The 19501-nt window shown below is 41.8% G+C and overlaps 1 protein-coding gene across 1 annotated transcript in view; it reads right to left on the minus strand.

The window, feature by feature from the left end:
* Mob3b (MOB kinase activator 3B) overlaps positions 1–19501 on the minus strand; it is a 190189-nt gene that overhangs the window by 99784 nt on the left and 70904 nt on the right. Inside the window, exon 2 of the mRNA XM_003478868.5 lies at positions 11100–11715. Within this exon, the coding sequence (XP_003478916.2) occupies positions 11100–11517 (418 nt within the window). The 5' untranslated portion in view covers positions 11518–11715. The remainder of the gene's footprint in view (positions 1–11099; positions 11716–19501) is intronic.

Below are 19501 nucleotides of genomic sequence, written 5' to 3' on the forward strand. Positions count from 1 at the left end.
GACACGAGATATGGAATAGCTGAGGGTGTGGGCTTTGACTAGAAGCCCTGAGTCTGAATCGTAAAAGGGTATAACTGTGTTCGGCCTATGTGATCCTGGTGCGTTACTGAATATTTTTGAGTCTCAATTTTTTTCATCTGTGAAACAGAAATCATACTATCTGCTTTATGGAACTGTTTCATAAGTCAAATGATATAGTACATATAAAGTGTGAAGGCAGTATGTATTCAGAAAATGGTACCTATAATACAATGCCATTCCAACTAGTAAATTGGAATGGCCATTCTAACTAGTAAATTGGAATGGCCATTCCAACCAAAGAGTTTACCCGATCTCAAAGGCAAATCATATTTCCAGAAAAGATGTACCAGTTCATAAGGTACGATGAGGGGATTCGAGGGTTTGTCCACTCCCGGCAATGAACAGTCTGAGGACATTCACCCCATCTTCAAGAGCTCTAATCGAGTGACCTTGGTTTTAACAATTGGGTGGTCCTAGTAGGCTCTCTCTCTATTCCTCTAGCTGACCTGTATCCACTCTCTGCTGAGGCTAGTCGGTTTAACATTGGACATGAACAGATTTAGTGCTCCACTTTCTGAAAACCAAGAAGGAAAATCCTTCCTAATAGTTGTCTTTCCTGAAGCCAGGAGATGGTCCAGCTTTTAAAGAAACATTGGAATTCTCCATAGCCTTGGAGTGATGTCATCCCAAAATATTTGTGACCTTGATCAAAAAGCAATTCAGCAATAATGACTGCTAATGTTTCTAACTCCTGAGTCTTTGAAGTTGTATTATTCTGCAAATATTGTTCAGAAATTGTGTAGTATCGAAAAATGACGGCTTCCTAGGGGATCAGGCGGAGAGTCTCTCCGGAGAAATCATATTAGATGCTAGAATATGACAACATGGAGAGGGCCAGACGAATGGATAACGATTCTGATTAACCAAGACAGCGCAGCTGGAGGATTTAAAGTCGTGCTGAGACTGAAAAGGCTGATAACGGGAGGCTGCAAATCCCGCGCCTTGAATGCAGCAAACTGACCTGTGGACCCAACAGGTAAAGCTGTGTTGGCTTTTGGTGACTGCTGGAAATTGAGACCCGGGACCCCAAGAAGCAGCCAGGACTGCCCCGCTGCACCTGAGGAGATTGTGAAAGGCTCTGGAGCTCCGAAGCCGAATGCTGTGCAGTTTTCTGACCATTCCACACTGTGCTGGGAGCGCAGTGAGGTCGAGCGGCGTGGTGTGCAGTAGACTCAAGAGGAGGACCTGCATTGAGCCCTGGTGAGTACTGGGACTGGGTCCCGCCGCTGCTGGGGTTGGCCAGAGAACATCTTGGAACTGGGTAGAGTCTGCCACCACGGAGACATCAATAACACTCTAGTCTGGCGGCAGACATCTTAGAGTTGGGCAGAACTTGTGGCTCAGTGACATCACCGAGTAGCCCCTGTAGAGAGGTCTGCTGGAGGACATCTTGAAATTGGGCAAAGCCTGACGCTGTGTTGGCTTAAGTGCCATACAGAGAACTAGTGGAAGACATCTTGGAATTGGGCAGACCCGCTGTCCTGGTGCTCCTGTCACAGAGAGGTCTGGAAGAGAACAGCTGGGATTTGAGCAGAACCCTGTGCCAAGGTGACATTAGTCAGCTGCTTCTGGCACAGAGAGAACTGGCAGATCTGCTGGGGCTGAAGCAAGCCTCTGGTTGGGACCCAATAAGCAGATACAAAATAGTCACAACTCAGTGACATCCAGAAAGTACAGCCTAATTTACGGATTGACTGGCACAGAGGCTGGAGGCTAGCCTGTACCGCCCCTGCATCCCAGCCTACCCCAGATAACAGCAAATTGGGGAGGACAGCAAAAACTCAAGTCAGCACGCTTCTGAAAGGCCCTAAGCAATAAGGAGAGGGCCAGAGACCCCCAGGACACTCCAGTCTGAAAGAATCCAGAAACATGACAAGAGATAAAAATTAAAAAAAAAAAAATCTCCAGCTGCCCAACATAAGAAAATAAGCCCAGGAGCAGTAAACACTGAAGAGAACAAGCACAGTAACCATCCAATACTGGACAAAGCATCAGCCGAAATTAAAAAATACCTCCATGACCTCAGAGATGAATTTAAAGCTGTACTCCTGATCCAAGTGAGGCAAGCTATAAAGAGATTAATTAAAGAAATGACAAGCCCTGCCCAAGAGAACACAGATGGAAAAACTGAGGAAATCAAAAAAGAAAGAGAAACTTCTGAAGAATTTAAACATAACTTAGAATACATGAAACAGATTCAAAGAGATTACCAGGAAACTAAAAACTCCATTGAACACTGGCAAAATATCTTGACAGAAATTAAAGACAGCCTTCTGAAACTTGAAGAGAGACTTATGGCATATGATCGTGAAAGAAAAAGCCTCTTAAAAATAACAAGGAACCAGAAAGAAACAATTCAAAGGCCAGAAGATGACAAAAAGATACATAACTTAAGAATAAAGAATGTGAGTGAGGAAGCAGGAGCAACCAAAAATGAAATACAAAGAATATTCACAGATATATTAAAGCAAAATCTCCCATGTATAGCAAAAAGAAATGATATCCAGATAAAAGAGGCATACAGAACACTAGCTACCTACAACCAACACAGATCTACATCCAGACATATAATAATCAAGATTCCAGAAATCCACCAAAAGAACAGAATATTAAAACCAGTCAGAGAAAAGAAGCAGATTACCTACAACGGGAAAATTATCAAAATAACAACAACTTATCAACACAAACTCTTAAGTCAAGAAGGGAATGGGGAGAAATATTCCAAGTCCTGAAAGAAAATAATATGCAACCAAGGCTCATATACCCGTCAAAACTCTCTCTCAAAATTGATGGAGAAGTAAGATGCTTCCAAGATAAGGAGGAACTGTGGGAGTTCGTGGCCACCAATCCAACCCTACAGAGAATGCTGAAGGACATTCCAGAGGAAGAGAGGAAGGGATACCAGGATTCCAGCAACAGTGATAGAGAGGCCTCAATGAATGGGGGCAGACAGTGGAATGAGGGAATAAGGTGGACAAATTATAGTAGAAAAGTGGAGTAGCAGACATGAGGCAGAGACGGTAAGCTATAGTCTTTAGTATAGACAGCTCTGAAACACTATAAAAAAAGGCAGAGGTCATTGTTAATAGTGTATCAGGATTTAAAAAACACAGTAGTCTTATCGCCATATTTAGTTTGAATTTAATTTGTTCTGGTCTGTCCACTTAGGTCAGATTTGAGGGCACAGACATCGGACCCAAAAATAGCAGGTTATACCATGGTAACTATCCTTACTTTCCTATTAACTTAAACTGAAATCCTGTATTACTTACATTGTCTTACTATGACTGATCTTAATTGAATCTGACTCATAAGACCATAGGTTGGCCTTGGCTGATTTTATTTGAATTTGGTATGCTTGTTAATATCAAGCCTAAAAATAGAGGCAACTACTCTGAAGATGACAAGATATAAAGGATATCCATACTGGTATTAACTATTAACAGCTCTCAAATCCTACAATGCTTTCAAAGTTGTGTTTTTATAAAAATAGGTAATACTATGTTTAACTATATGAAGCCGGTGTTGTGGACAAGTCTGTTGAAAATAACAAGAGAAAACATAGTAACTATGGAAGATCACCTATATTGTGGCCTTGTATGTCTTATCCATTGCATGTTTTTCTAGGAAATTGTTTTGCTGTCTTGTTATGACTTGGTTTTCCCTATAATACAGAGAGGATAGATATATATGTAGAAATTCACACATGACTTTTTTTAAAAAAAATTATTTACAGGAACAGATTATATAATGCAAGATGTAAAGAACAGATACTCTGAAGAAGATATGCTAAGAAACCCAATGCTAATTTTGTAGCATTATGATTTAAATTCTAGCAATACTATTGTTCGCTGATTAGAATGACATTGGTCTGGTCTCTTGAGTTCAATTTCAGCGTATGTAGAGATGGGGATGGCTACCATGAAGAGAATGAGAGATGTGATGGTAGTTATTATTGTCTTCCCTAATGTTGGATCTTGAAGACCTAAAAAGCCTTTATCATCCTATAATGATTTGATTAGTTCTATAATATGCAATAAGTATATAAAGTGGGTGAAGATGGGGACAATTATTTGTAAGAAACTAGAGACAGTTAAATAGACAGTGAAGATCTCCAGTGGACTTGCTTTGAAATCTGTATTTCTTTAAATTGTTTTTTTAACTGTTTTGTTCTGTTTTGATATGTTTAATCTTACCCTCTTTAAAAAAAAAAAAAAACAAGTGTGTAGGACTGATACTGAGTTTTTGTTCGATCATTGAGCAGAACTGTTTATAGTGTCACTTTTTGAATGTCATTCTAAATACTTTAATTTTGTAACCTGAACAGCTATTTCTAAGATGACAATATGTAACTTATCAACCAGCGATTTCTTACCATTTGTTTTTCTGTAATTTTGTATTATTTCTACCCTTTTTTATCTCCATGTATTTTTCTTGTTTCCTTTCCTTTAAATAAAAAAAAAAAAAAAAAAGAAATTGTGTAGTATCTCCTCGAGTTTTAAGAGTTGAGAGTTATGTAATAAAGTACGCACTGACAGAAACAATAACACATTTATTTTCGGTACCTCTATGATTCAGACCCTGGTGTGGATATTTTTCCTCACATTGCCTCATTAATCCTCATACCAACCCTGGAAGGTCAAAAGTCTAATCCTTAGTTTATAAACAAAGAAATGGAAACTTAGAAGTAAGGCCACAAAGCAGCTTCTAAGTGGCAAAGCTGATTGAGCATCAATTCCCTGTCTCCAAATCCAGTGCTAGTTTGTACCCTAAATTTTGCTGATACACATTGTCTTGGCAGTGTTATAGAGATAAATAAATAAATAAAAAATATGAGGGAGACATACAATAGAAAATAAAAAGCTAAAATGTAAAGCCGGGGCTGGGATTTAGCTCAGCGGCATAAGCGTCTGCCTTGCAAGCAGGCAGTCATGAGTTCGATCCCCGGTACCGATAAAAAGGAAAAAGACAAAAAAAAAAGTAAAGCCCTAATAAGCTCAGCCTTTCACACCTAAAAGGCCTGTCCTTATGGACATTTGCACATTCTCCCATTCTTTGGCACAGTATTTTGAGAGATGAGGAGAGCAGATATGGTTTCATGAGAAAGGTTGCCAAGGAGACGCAACTATTTTTAACAATGAAATCGACCAATACTCCTTTTAGAAAAACATGACAAGCAATTTAGAGCCATTAGACATTTGGACACGGTGTAAGCTGCTCGAGGACAGGGACTTTACCTGCTTTGCTTTTTGGCAGCAAACAGGACCTTGTCCTGAACAGGTACACAGCAAACACTAAAAGGGCGAATAAGTGAGCGCAGAACCAATGGTCACAACAGACGCGGGGAGCCCTCAGAGGGATCCCCTAAGGCCGTGCATTCTCCGCCAACCTTAAACTGTGGCACAGGAACAGTCACAGCGCCTAGACACACTCTTGGACATTTCAGGGTGAGTTTTTCAAAAGGAAGAAGAAAAGTCAAGAGAAGAATTATTTATTTAAAGGTTCTAGAAAGGAACAGACAACAATTTTCTCTATAGTCTGCATCCACCTAGAGTCATTCTGCGAAAAGCTTCCAGCCATGTGAAGGAAAATCTGTGAAATAATGCCATACACTATGAGGAATAGTATATAATAAGGACATAGATTTTTGACCCTCGCAAGCTCAAATACAGGTGCCTAAATTATGTATCAGCAGTCTACCTTAGAGAAAGCTCCTTAGCTTGTTTAAATGTCAGCCTCCTCACTAGTGAAATGGAATATTAATTTCATTTTCACATCACTGACCTGTTGGAAGAATCAAAAGATTAACGGTGGTAGACATAGTGCCTGGTATTGAGCAGGCTCCAGAGACGTGGATCTGATTTTCTCCTTCTCTTTCCATGATCTTTCCTACGCTGACTCCCATTTATTATAAAACTACAGTAGGTGAGACCAGGTAATTGCATTTTACATGTTCTTATTCCTCCTTTTCAAAGACTTTTTTACAACACATGAGTAAGAGGAGTTCTAGTTTTCTACTCATTTTTTTTTTCCTGAGTATTGGCTCTAAAATAGTAAGTCCTATTATCCAGCAGGAAAACAGAGAGGTTAGAGGCTAGAACTCAGAATGTATTAGATAGGCCACAGAATTCTTTTTTAAAATCTGAGACTTTCTGCTTCCTTGTCCTGGCTGTTATCTCCAATGGTGGTTAGAGAGGGCTGAAGAGGAGGCAGCCCCTGCTGCTGAGTTACCGCTGCCCTTTCAAGGGCTTTTCAAGGGCTTTACCCGAGACAGCTTCTGAGTCCCTAACAAAGGGAGTCAAAGGGATTCCAGAGACTGGAGAGAACTGCGGTTTACAAGAGAGCCCCATCTGTTTGGTATTCTCGCATCTGAGAAAGTTTGACTTCTGGAATAGCATGGGGCTCCTAGTTAAACTTGAATCTAGCAACAGATGAAAGCTGTTCTTTCCTCAGTGTTTCAATGGTAGAGATCAACAGCTGTTTATATCTTTAATACCTAACTAAGGGTGAGGCCTTCACATCTGTCAGTATTGTATGCTTCTACTTCCTTGGATCATGGTGGGAGGAGTAAAGTTTGAGCCACCCACAACCCCAATTCCCAGGCAAGGATACAGAAATATGCTCAAGAGTTAAGGCTGAAATTCTAAGCAGAACTCCCCACTTCTCATCCTCCCAGGGCCAGTTCTTTGCCTAGAATTCTTTTTACTTTATCCTGACAGACATCTTGATCTGATCGCTTCCAAGATAATGACTCATGACAGCCGAAGATCAAATGGAAGAAAAGTAGGCTGGAATCAGGGGGAGGAAGAGGAGGAGGAGATGGAGTGTAACAGAGAGAGTGGCTCCCAAAATACCTGCTTCCAAAAGATAGCAAGAATAATATCTGCAGGCAAATCACAGAGCTGAGCATGGTTCTGATAAAGACTCTCCAAGTGGTGCTGGTGGTTTTACTGAGCCTTTCAATTTGGAAAAGTTAAACAGCGAAAAATGAAACAAAAATCTGGGGAAAATAAAGTTTAGGAAATATCCAGGAATAGTAACGAAGGGTTCAAAGATATGTGTTAAACTTTGCTTTGATAATCACTGCCGTGCATATGTTAGGACTTTATAAACATTATTTTCCCATCCACTCACTTACCCATCTGTTTGTCCAATAACCTGTAAGGCACCAGGTCTGGACTTAGTGCTGGGATATTCAAGTGAACAGGACATATTTGATAATTTGAAGGAGTTTACCTTCTTTTTCTGTTTTGATTTGCTTTGGTTTTGAAAAGGGTTCTAGCTGTGCTGTCCAGGCTGGTCTCAAGGTCAAAGGCTCATCCTCTGCTTCCCTAATAGTTGGAACTACAGGCCTATATCACCATGCTCAGCTGGATACTAAGTACAAGCCTTCAAGAGGACTTGTATCTTAGCTGGACCCCAAGGATGCATGAGAACTCACCAGATAAAGAAGTGGCTGATTACGGAAGGAGAGAACATGGAAGTAGGCTTTTCTGAGGCAATGAAAAGCACCCCAGGTAATCACAGTAAGCAGAAGAATGGTGGATGCTTTTTAAAACTGAAGGTTCATAAGGAACTCAAACAGCACAATTGTAGGGAAAAGTGCTATTAAAAATGGACAAAGGGGCTGGGATATAGCTCAGCAGCACAGTGCCTGCCTGGCAAGCCCAAGGTTTGGAGTTCAATCAAAATAAAATAAAATATAAACATGAACAAAGGTTCTGAATAGACATTTCACAAAAGAAGACATGCAAATAGCCAAAAGATCTATTAATGGATAAAGAAAATGTGGTATACCCATGTGTATGAGTGTGTGTGTGTGTGTGTGTGTGTGTATATATATATATATATATATATATATATCCAATGTGAACAGACAAAGAAAATGCAGCATATACAGTGGGGTACTATTCAGCCTCTAAAAGGGAACAAATATTGCTACTTGTAGATAAACCTGGAGAAATTATGTTAAGTGAAAAAAGCCAGGCACCAAAATACAAGCATCATATGATCTTATTTGTATGTGGAACCTAAAATAGTTGACTTCATAAAAGCAGAGAAGAATGAGAGCTACCTGGAAGCTGGAGGGCAGCATGAGATATCAGTCAAAAGACACACAATTTCATTTAGGAGGGAAGAATAAATCCAGCTATGCAATGTGGTGACCATACAAAGCCTTACTCAGGCCTCATTGTGGTCCAGGAATAATCCCATGGAAAGTTACTGGAATTCCTATAAATGAGCTCTAATCTACCACTTCAAGTCTAACCCATTATGAGAATAAAGACACTAGGGCATATTTATAGTTTTGGGGAGCCAAGGGGATCCTAAGTCCAGCGAGTATGATGGTTAACCAGAACAAAGGCTTCTACCCAGAGCCAAATCCAGGTTTGTTAATTAGTGAAGAGGGGAGTGGCTCGGGGATGAGACTGTGAGAAGGGCAGGAAGAGTGTGAGTGCCATTAGCTGGGGGAGGTAGGTGGCCTGAAATCACCTCTGCAATACACAGAGAAGGATGTGCAGAAAGAGTAATCTGCATGACACAATCTGAGATGATATCTAATGTTCTGGGGTCAGTGCTTCAGCTCTATCATCTTTTACACTCTGGGAAGTCAGAGCCTCTTACCTGGAGGCTGGACCCCAGCCCATAGTGTGCCAAGAGCAAGGAGTAAGGAGCATGGGGCTCCTTCCCACAGGCTCACCCATGCTTCTTGGGAGCTCCAGAGAGCAGTGGGGCAACACTGAAATGTTGCATTGCTCCAAGGACTACATACCAGCACCCCAGCTAGACTGATCTGCATTGCTTAAAGTCAATGGCGGGGGTAAAGGCCAAATTCAGCCCACTCTACACATATCAATACACAGAAATAGGGCTAGGTTTAGCCAAAATGGAGCTGGTTGCTCTTTTTCCAAGGAGAGTCATCCAGGTGGTCCTCCACAGTGACCATATACCTGTTTGTTTGTTTGTTTGTTTGTTTTGTTTTGTTTCTCAGATCATACCTAAGATTCTAATTTTGTTGTTAAGGGAGAGGATTGAAGAAACTCAGTTTTGAATAGAAAGCTCAGATGATCTGGATATATACAAAAGTTTGACATCTCTAATTTATATAACTTAACTTTTCCCAAAAGCTGTTAATGGTGTTTCAGTTGAAAGGGGGTGGGGGGGGGTGGGGGGGAAGGTATCAGGTCAAATCAGGAAACACCATACACTAACATATTTGCAACATGTAAATTCATTCTGCACACTGATGTAAGTCAAATCTTGTGGTAAAGAAATCAATTTCACTCAGCAATTCCCAAATGTATTTTTCCATTGGGAGGAAAATCACATTAAGGTTTCTCAGAATATTGACTACTTCTGTGATGTGGAGCATAGATCAGGAAGAACTGTAGGAGAGGTTTCAGTGGTCCTGCCATCCTCCCCAGCCCCACATGCTGGATGACTCAAGGACATGTCTAGAAAAAAGAAAGCCAAATCAAACATCTGGGGACCACGAAGGCATGCAAGGATTTCCTCCATGCAAGGTCTAAAACCACCTATGATGCTCTGTTTTCCAAGCAGACAGCCAGGAGCTGCATCACTCTCAACTGACACATGCAGCTCTGTGCTAAGATTTTTGGTTAGCAAAGCTTTGTGGTAACCGCAACTATCAGAGAACAGGAGTGGCCAGAGCACCCAGGAGCAGATACAGGGAAGAAGAGAGGAGGCCTCCTTGCCCACATTTATTTATCGTTAGAGTTATCATATGCTCTGCTCAGAGCTCTGGCAGTTGCTTGCAAGACTTCTGGAAAGGAAAAATTCCTTTCAGCATTACAAGTAGCGTCTGACAGTCAATGCAAGTGCATAAAGGAAAGAACCTAGGAGCTTCTGCCCTTCAAAGGTGCTATGCGCAGGCGAACCTGCCCTCTTCCTCCTTTGCCCTATTCCACCTCTCTTGTGCCTCCATCAGGCACAGGCACAAGAGAAAGAAAGACCTAGATGAGCCAAATCAGCACCAGGATTCTGATAAAGTCGCGTGCTGAATACTTCAAGATGGCCCCTACTGGAACAATCAATTTATGCACTTTTTTTTCCTGTTATAAACTTAATGACTTCCATATGTCCCCTTCTCAGTGTTCCATGCCACATGGGGACACTCCCCCCCCCCCGCTAGAGGTGATTTTAAGTGTGTTTCAAATGTACCTTTTCGTACCACAGCCATCCTAGAGCTGTTTAAGAATGCTTCCTAATAGCACAGTATTTATTCAATCATTCCAGAAATGTTTTGTAAGTCTATGTAGGGTCCAAGGCATTGTGCCAAGTACTAGAGAAATAACCATACAATCGAGGGACCAGTTTCCTATGGAGGTCAGTCATTAAGTGCTGAATTCCAACTTCAGCCCGTCAAGTGTGGGAAATCCAGTGGCCAAAAGCATAAAGAAATGTAAGGGCTCGAGAAGGTTTGGTCCTTTGAGTTTTACGGCCTATTTGCATTTCAAGTGTGCCAACAGGTCTAGCAGCTATGCAAAGAGTTGATGGTAGAGTCTGGGACTGATAAGCTATAATGAAGAGAGGAAGGAGAATGCTAGAATTTTTATTTCTGCAGGATGTGAACTCCTGTTTGTTTGGCCCCCAAGCAAATTCATATATTCTCAAGCTGAATTTCTTAATCCTGAAAGAGAAATGCTGCCAGAAATTATATGAGTCAACATTACCTTAACCAATTAGCCAAAAAATAAACATCTTACCAGGATAACTGAGTGGGGTTACAGGTTAGTCCTAAGCCAAGAAGATCTCACCTAACACTTCCCTAGTGTTCCTCAGCATCAAATACATGTATCATCAGGGTCCACAAGTTAATGCTTTTCATTTCAATTCAGTTTTACAGGAGGAGGAAAAAAACTGCAAGACTAGGACTGAAGAGATTTAGAGAAACATTGATACAGGAGTTACCCAGCAGTCCTAACCAGCTCTGGAAGAATCACTTCTGCAAACTTTCAGAGCTTGAGAGGTACAGATGAAGTTGGTCATGGACTTACCCACACATGTTGGAAATATTTCCTCATTATTGATCTGGACCTCAATCCAATCCATGAGAAGGTTCATGTACTGGGGAGCTGGCAGTGCTGTTGGTTTCTTATACTTGAGGTCATCCTGCCACCGATACTCATATTTGGGGCCCCCCGACATCACAGGGCAGGTCCGCTCAGTGCAGAACTCACAGATGGTGCCGTAGATGAGGTTGATCCGATTGAAGAAGTCCACCACGTGCACTGCCACCCAGTCATTCTGGTCCTCCCCACTGGGCAGCTGCACAGCAGCCTTCAGGTCCACTCCTGAGTTAAGGGATGCCTGAGCCCGTTTGTGCAACTCAAACCTCTGTGTGCCAGGTTCAAATTTCCTCTTGGGCCGAAAGGTCTTGTCCTTGTTGAACACCTGTTTCAGGGCTATGGACATGGTCTTCTCCTTCTCTTCCTTTCCTTTACAGGAAGCAAAAAGGCACTTGGAAGTTTTCAGCGAGAGATCACAGCCCAACAGGGTTTTCCACTTCCAGCCCTCAGGCCCCAGGCTTGCGGCCTGCAGCTTTCACTCTCTCTTAAACAGGCCCATCCACCTTCCTACTGAATGACTTCCAAGGGAACTTCATGTTCCTTCCTAAAGGCAGAAGACAAAAGGGAACTTGTGAGTTCATACTTAAGAAATGATAAAGGCTTAGACCTGATTTCTCTGTTGCATTCCTGGCTGTGTCACCTCCACCCTAGTAGGCAATGTGGGGGTTCAGCCCCTGCCCTTAGGGTCTGCACTGGTGTTGTGAGTCACAGGAGTGTCTAACAGGCATCACACCCTTCCTGTGCGACCTTGTCAATCTGTGCCGCTCTTCTCTGTGTGATCATAAGCTCAGAGGGCCTCTGCAAGGTGGTAAGGATAAATATACTGGTCAATGACTCAATCCCATTCCACATTCCACATATGTTTCTTTGTAGAGCCTCCCCTTGTTTCCCCTCCAGGGTAAGCACAGAGCCACTACCCCTGTTTTCCCAGGGAGCAGGGGTGACTATTATTCCAAACTGGCTAATAAGAGTATCTCTCCTGGGAATCTGGAAGCAGGGGCCAGGTTTTATTTGACACGATTCGTGAGAGGTGATGTAACCTGGGACTAGCCGAACCCTGCCTGTATGGATCTTGTGTGGTGCAGCTGAGAATGCAGGGGTGAAGAGCTGAAAGGGAAGGAAAGGAAGAGGAAGAGGAAGGGAACAGGAGACTGTAGCATTAGGAGCTCTGGACACACAGAAATACAGAGAAGAGACCAAGTGCCTCAGGGAGAATACAAGGCAACATGAGACACAGTGAGAAAGGAAAAGTGGCTTCTTAGTCCCAGTAATTGTCCAAGCAGCAGTTCCAAGTTCTTCCTGAAGCTCAGTTGTGTTTCCTATGTTTTGGATCAACTTGTTTTTTCTGAATTAGTAAAGCATTTCATTTGACTTTACTGAACTTGACTGCACTCTGTGTCTACTCAAAAATCCCCAGCTATGACAACATGTATCACCTCTACAATGCACTATCATTGCATCCTTAATATCACACTTTAGACTGTCCTTTGAGAGTTGTCCAATGGAACGTTTGGTGATACTGCAGAAGTCCTACATATTTGTACAATATGGTAGCCACTAGCCCTGCATTCCTGCTAAGCATGTGGATGATAGATGGTGTTACTAAGGAACTGGATTTTACATTTTATTTCATTTTAATCAATTTGAATAATCACACATGGCTACTGGCTACCATATTGGAGAGTAAAGCTTCAAAATCTTTGATATTCTCCATTATTTCATTTGATCTTCACAAAAACCTAGTGACACTTATAGTTCAACAGTAAGTGTAACAGACTTACGCCAGGAATCATTCTCCCTGGATCTCAGGAGAGAGGCCCTATAGCTAGGAGTGGGCAGAATGGATATGAAATCTAGTTTGTAGATCCCTGATAAAATAATCCCTTACTTCATATGGTCTTATGTGTATTCTTAAAAAAAAAAAAAAAAGACCTTTTCATCTGTTTTCCCTGATGTTTTTCATAAAATTCCCTTTATCCAGAGTTAATTTCTTCTTATGTTTGATACACCTATTCCCCCAAAGACTGCTAGTGACTAGAGGTGAAGGCCATGGGCTGTGGCCTTGATATAGAGAAGAGATAACCAACCCACCCACAAATCAGACTCTAATAATGTGAGCAAAGCGTTGACGTTAGATCCAGGTAAGGAAGATTTGGAGCACATTCCCACTGAACTGCTTTACTCCTACCTGGCAAAAATTCTGCCATTCCATCCTCAAACATGGCTTTGAGATGCACTGCATTTGCTCTTAAATCATTAAAGCAGAAAGATGTTCCCAGACTACTTCTGTCCTCACTGCAGACCCTGCTCCTTATTCACAGCTGTGGAGCATGCCACCAAATGCTGCTTCTCCTCTTTCCCTGCCTGCTCAGCTCCTCTCTGTTCACTCCGTCTCTTCCTGACAGGTTTCCAGTGTAATGCCTCTATGTTCCTGCTCACATGGCACTGAGCAGAAACTTCTTTTCCTGCAAAAACAGTCAGGTGGACAAGCAGGTCACACGGCACTCTGCCTGAGACTATGCGAAATCACACACCAGGTACTGTGAAATATCATGTGCAAGCATATCACATAAAAACTCCACAAACACTAGGGAAAGAATGGACAGTCCCTCCCCACCCACCTCCAGCTTTTTAAAATACTTTTCCAAAGGCCCAGTCTGCCTCAAGTCTCTTGACAAAACTGAGGGCTTTAAATAACACTGTTAAAACAAAAGCATAGAGAATTGCGCGCGCATTTTTCTCAAGATACACAATAGTCCTTCTATGTCTCTAATGCTTAATTGCCAACACTGAAGCAGTAACGGCCAGCAGCTGCCTCCCTGTGCCTTGAGCAAAGATGATCTGTTGCTCTGTTATTCTGATAATGAGGGTACCATCAATTCCCACGATCCTCAGAGCAATGTTCTTTTACTGCCTTATATGACCCTCGGTCCCACTAATTCTATTATTTCCCTGTGGCCTGGAGTGTCCACTTGCATGGAGATCTCACCTGTGCCAGGCTTTCAAAAACAGGTCTGTCTGGCACCTCAGATGGCAATATGCGAATGATTCAGAATAACCACAGCAAAATTCTTAAAATCCTGCAAGGATTGGTACCAAGAAATATTAAAATCTTGTTTAGAATGTGTGGACTATTCTTCCAGAGATATTTAAAATAACAAATTTGACGATATCACTCTTTTGAACTAGATGGGCATTTACTGAAAACCTTCACCCATGTTAAAATTCCCATTTCTTTGCCTCCACTGAGCAGGTTCCCCAAGGAAGAAGATATCTTTGAAGGCCTAAGCCCCTTAATCTGCTGCTCGTGGTCACCATTTGTTAAACTCTGCAGTGCACCAGACTCTTTAGTCATATTACAAACATTTCTAGTTCTCACATTTCACTGTATGTCAGAAGTTATGACCATTTTATATAAAAGAAATGACATAATTTGCCAGAAATCAGTTAGTAGATGGTGAAGACTAGATCTTGAACCCACATCTCTCTGCAGCAAGCATGATGTTTTCTTTATAAAGTTGTTTTTAAATCCTGTAAACACCTTCTAATGTTACCAAAGCTCCTGCACATCTGTATTTCAAGCTCCTCACTGCAAGGCTCTAAGAGGAATCAGCAGTGGTGGAATCATCATCTATCTCCATTTTACAGGCAGGCACACAGAGGCTCTGGTCTCCTGGCATTTGAAACTATCTGTTAATCATCCTGACTAGGTTGGACATGAGGATGAATCTGTTTCTGTCTTAACCTACAGTGGTGTTCTCTTGAGAAGGAGACTGCTTGGTCAGGTGGGCCCTTTGTTTAAAGACAATGACCATCAGGCAGGTAAGAACAGGTATATCATGCTACTAAATGACTGGACAAAGACACATCCATCTTTGATGAGCATCAGACGCTATGACGAGACTTAATCACCAAGACTTAAAAGAAGCTTGAAAAAAAGGAATAAATCTATCTGGCCCTGCTTTCCAACCCTACTACCACTGAAACTCCTGTCCATAATTTATTTTGTCAGCTTAAAGTGGAGCAGTGCTTATCACATTAATGTGGAGCTCTTGTTAAAAATGCAGGATTTGATTCACTTGCTTTGGAGTCTACATTTCTAACAAGCTCATGATTATGCCACAGATGACACTTCAGAGCTGGTCTAAGTAAGGGAGCTGGTTTAGAAATCCAAACTCTTCAGCTTCACTACAGACCAGGTAGATCTAAATTGGTACTTTAACAGAATCTCAAGAGACGTACATGCTTTGAGAAACCAGGGCCGGAGGACACCTGGCTGGCCAAGTAAAGGAATCAGTGAATAAATTTCCACTTGTTTTGTGGACAGTTTGCTTCATAAACAGTCTTCAGCTGAATTCGTGTGTTTGCTAAAAGGAATGAGAGACTCTGTGTTTTGAATAAACCTGCCCTGACAAATGGTGACAAACACTTGGCCGTCTGATCAGGAGCTACTTAGATAACGTAGCACCCAGCGCCAAGGACGTCCCCAGCGAATACCTTTTCCTGATGCCAGAGGGAGAGCAGCTGCTAGACTGCGCTGTGCACACAGGAAGCTCTTGGGTTGAACAGAATGTAGCACTAGCCGTGACTCAGTGGTGATTCTTCCCTGTCCAGTGTTCAGACAGAAAAGTACAAGTCATAAATTCTGTCTCCTGGGTAGAAATTTTAAGCAAATTCTAGTTGTGTGTAGCACCCATCCAATGCTGGTTCTCAGTAAACTTTTTTTTTTCTTTTTTCAGATAAGTTTTTACTCTCTAGTCCAGGCTGATTTTAAATTCACCATGTGTCCCAGGCTGGCCTCAAACTTGTGGCAATCTTCCTGCCTCAGCCTCCCTAGTGCTGGGATTATAGGCATGTGCCACCACACCAGGCCTCAGTAAACATTTGAAGTCAATTGCTCATTCAATCAATAAACATTTACTGAAGACCTTTTATTTGTCAGACACAGGGCTAGTCACTAGGGACACAGAGTTAATTAAACTTGGCCCCCTCTAAGAAGAGTTCACAATGTGATGTCTAGTTTTGAGGTTTTCAGTTTGGCTTTTTATGCTACAAAGTTACATTCAGCAGCATAAATGCTGGTGTGATTCGCTCTGTGTGTTACTCCAGTTAGGAAAGAAAAAGGACAGCAAGGAGGGAGGTTGTTAGAAAATGCAAATCCAAATAAACAGCAAAAACTGCCAGGCGTTCCATGTGTCCTCCATGTTTCTGCTTAATAGATCAATTTTAGCAATAAAACAAATACTCTATTAAAATATGCAGAGAGAATTTGGCTGCGTTGCAAAGGAATGTTGACAGGGTAACTAAGCAACACTGGCGAGGAAAGTTCTTATTTTTCTTTTCCTATTGATGTCTTCTGCCTCATTAGCTAAAAAAAAAAATCAGAGTCCTTGCCAGGGATAAGGAAAAATCGAAACAGTTCTCCCACTCACTCCCGAGACATCCATCTTCTCTATCATGGGCACCGCTAAGAAACTTGAATGGGGCAAATGGTGAGGGGCCCTCAGAAGAGGGTCTGACGCTGGGCAGCTGGGGGAAACAAATTCTGAACCTCATCTGTGGGCTGGAGCCCCTCCTGGCAGGGCCAGCTGGCAGGAACGTTCACTGCAGAAGACCGGAAGAGAAAAGCCCCAAAGGCCCACATAAACGAGGAGCAGTGTTGTCACTGCTGGACGTCACTGCTGGAACAGCAGCAGGAACAGAGCTGATTCCCCGAGTGCGTGCTGAACAGAGGAAGGCCGATTTCCACCCAGGGGAAACCACGCAGTGAAACCAAACTGCACCCCCGTCTGCAGTGTTTGGGGATTCTGCCTCAGCCTGTGGGCTTACGCCAACTGGTGTCTGCGTGTTACTAGTTTTGGAGCTGCTCTGCGGTGACGAGCCTGCCTCCTGAAAGAACTGCATTTGCCTTCCAAGCCCCTGTGCTACCTAAGCCCTTTAGAACCAAAGAATGACAAAGTCTGATTTTTTACCCTCCTACAAAGTTTTGCGTTTTATGACTACAGTGGCTCATGAAACTTTCCTCCCAAATTTTGAATAAAAGGAAATCCAAATTTTTATCTTAGACAGGTGTGTGCGGTGTATTCATAAATAAAATGAACACCGTCTAACTTTCCCTGGCCTCTCTCTAAGATGTCGCTGACGATGCCACACTCAACAGGTGTTACCTTTGCTCATAACTGGATGATTCCTGAGAACCACCTTTGCTATTTTTACCCCAACTAATCCACCTCCTCAACTTGGAGCTGCCACATTTTTGCATCCTTAGATCATTTGAGAGAAATTTTGCTACTTAATTTTAACCTTCAAAGAGATACATGATTTCAGAGGTTCAAAATGTTCATGTTGTGTATCTATAATTCCATCACTCTGGGAGGCTGAGGCAGGAGGACTGCAAGCTGGAGCCCAGTCTGGGCACCTTAGTGAGACCCTCAAGATAATAAGATTTAAAAAGCCTGGGAATGTCACCATAAATCCCTCAGCACCATAAATAAAAAATAAACAAATAACTTTTAAAGGTCAAAATGCCCATGTTATTTTTGCATACACATGATGTCAGTAGGAACAGGTACACCTAGCCCTCGTAAATCTATTCCATGACTCTAACTCCACCATCTTCTAACTGTTCAATGGGTATTCAAGATGCAGTCTCACTGTTACACTGCCTATTTAGTTAACAGTGCAAACATCGTAGCCTTTAAAGTAGGAATAATATCCAAAACTGAAAACATCAAATGTGGCCTCATAAGCTCCTACAGCAGCAGCAGCAGTAGCAATGAATCAAATGCACAGGTGCTTTTGGCAGAGATTCATAAGGATTCACCATCTCCCAGACTCAAGAAATATCACCCTTCAGAAGATGACACCAGTGGTGAGAAGGAATAAAAAGGCTGGAAGATAAGGAACAATTTGGATTTACTGGGTATGATTCAATACATCGCATACTGCCCACAGAAGAAAGATGATGCTTTAAAAATGTTTTCTTAAATAAACAGAATAATATGCCTTTAAATAAAAGCCTTTTGATTGCAGAACGGACTGGTCTGGGTTCCCAGCAATGAGGAAGACGCAGGCTGTTTGGCCCAACCTTGGATATGGTTGATCCACTTTAAACACAATTTAAAAAAAAAAAAAAAAAAACTGTAGCTGGGCATAGTGGTACACATCTGTAATCCCAGCACTAGGAAGGCTGACTGCTGTGAATTGGAGGCCAGACTCGGCTACACAGTGAGCTCAAGGCCAGTCTAAACTGCATTGCAAGACCCTGTCTCAAAAGACCAAATAAATAAATAAACAGATAGATAGACACAAACAGTAGCCAGGTATAGTGGCATATGCCTGTAATCCCAGAATTCAGGAGGCTAAAGCAAGAGGATTGTTGTAAGTTTGGGGCCAAGATATGCTCCATAGTGAGTTGAAGATCCACCTGAACTATGTGGCCAGTCTGGGCACCTTAGTGGTGGGTGTTTGTATCCTCCTGTATCCTCCCCCACCAACAACAAATTGTAAAGGTAAAATTATTATAAAGCTTAGCTGATCAATTTAATTTTTACAAAAGACACTAATGATTTTATTGGTTTTTTTAAAAAAAATGAAAGGAAAAATACTTCAAGTCAATAAAAACCTGTTATTTTGTTTCTAGGTCGTTTTACTACCACAAAATATGCATACAATTTTTAAAAAATGAAAAGAAAAAATACTTCTTCAGAGCAATAAAAACCTGTTGTTTTGTTTCTAGATCTTCTGACTACTAGAAAATACTCATACAATTTAGATAACAAAGCCTATGTCAGGTGAGGCAAAACAGAAATGCAGATGGGACAGACCTCAAAGAATGCTAATACTATAGCTGAAATAAAAACTCGAAGCAGGTCAAAATGTATCTTTATACCTTAAATTACAGATGGATGCCAGCTGGTGCGCTATCACCCAGAACACTCTGGATACGGGGATAAAAGTCATCGTCAATTATCATTTCTTTCTTTCTCTTTGAGACAGCATGCCAATCTTGTCTTGGAAAAGTCTTACTTTAAAGGAAGAATGTTCAAGCTGAAGGAAGTGGGTTCCTGTAACTGTCAACAGACTTACTTACCCTTAGCCATGCTAAGTGAATTTGAGACTCAGAGGCTGGAAAATTTTTATGCCTGGCTCTAGGGGAACTTGTGTACAACATCTGGAATCATGCAAGAGATCTTTGAAGGGGAATGAGAAGCCAAAATGGGCTGGAAGACTGGAAATTGGAAAATACTGTTCTAATTTTCAAAAGAGTACAATTTTAAGCAGGGATGGGTAAATTTGACACCAATCACTAGCAAAAATTTAGAGGTAAT

Source organism: Cavia porcellus, unplaced genomic scaffold (assembly GCF_034190915.1).
Source record: "Cavia porcellus strain 051 isolate PalLab524CR breed Dunkin Hartley unplaced genomic scaffold, mCavPor4.1 scaffold_1, whole genome shotgun sequence".
NCBI lineage: Eukaryota > Metazoa > Chordata > Mammalia > Rodentia > Caviidae > Cavia > Cavia porcellus.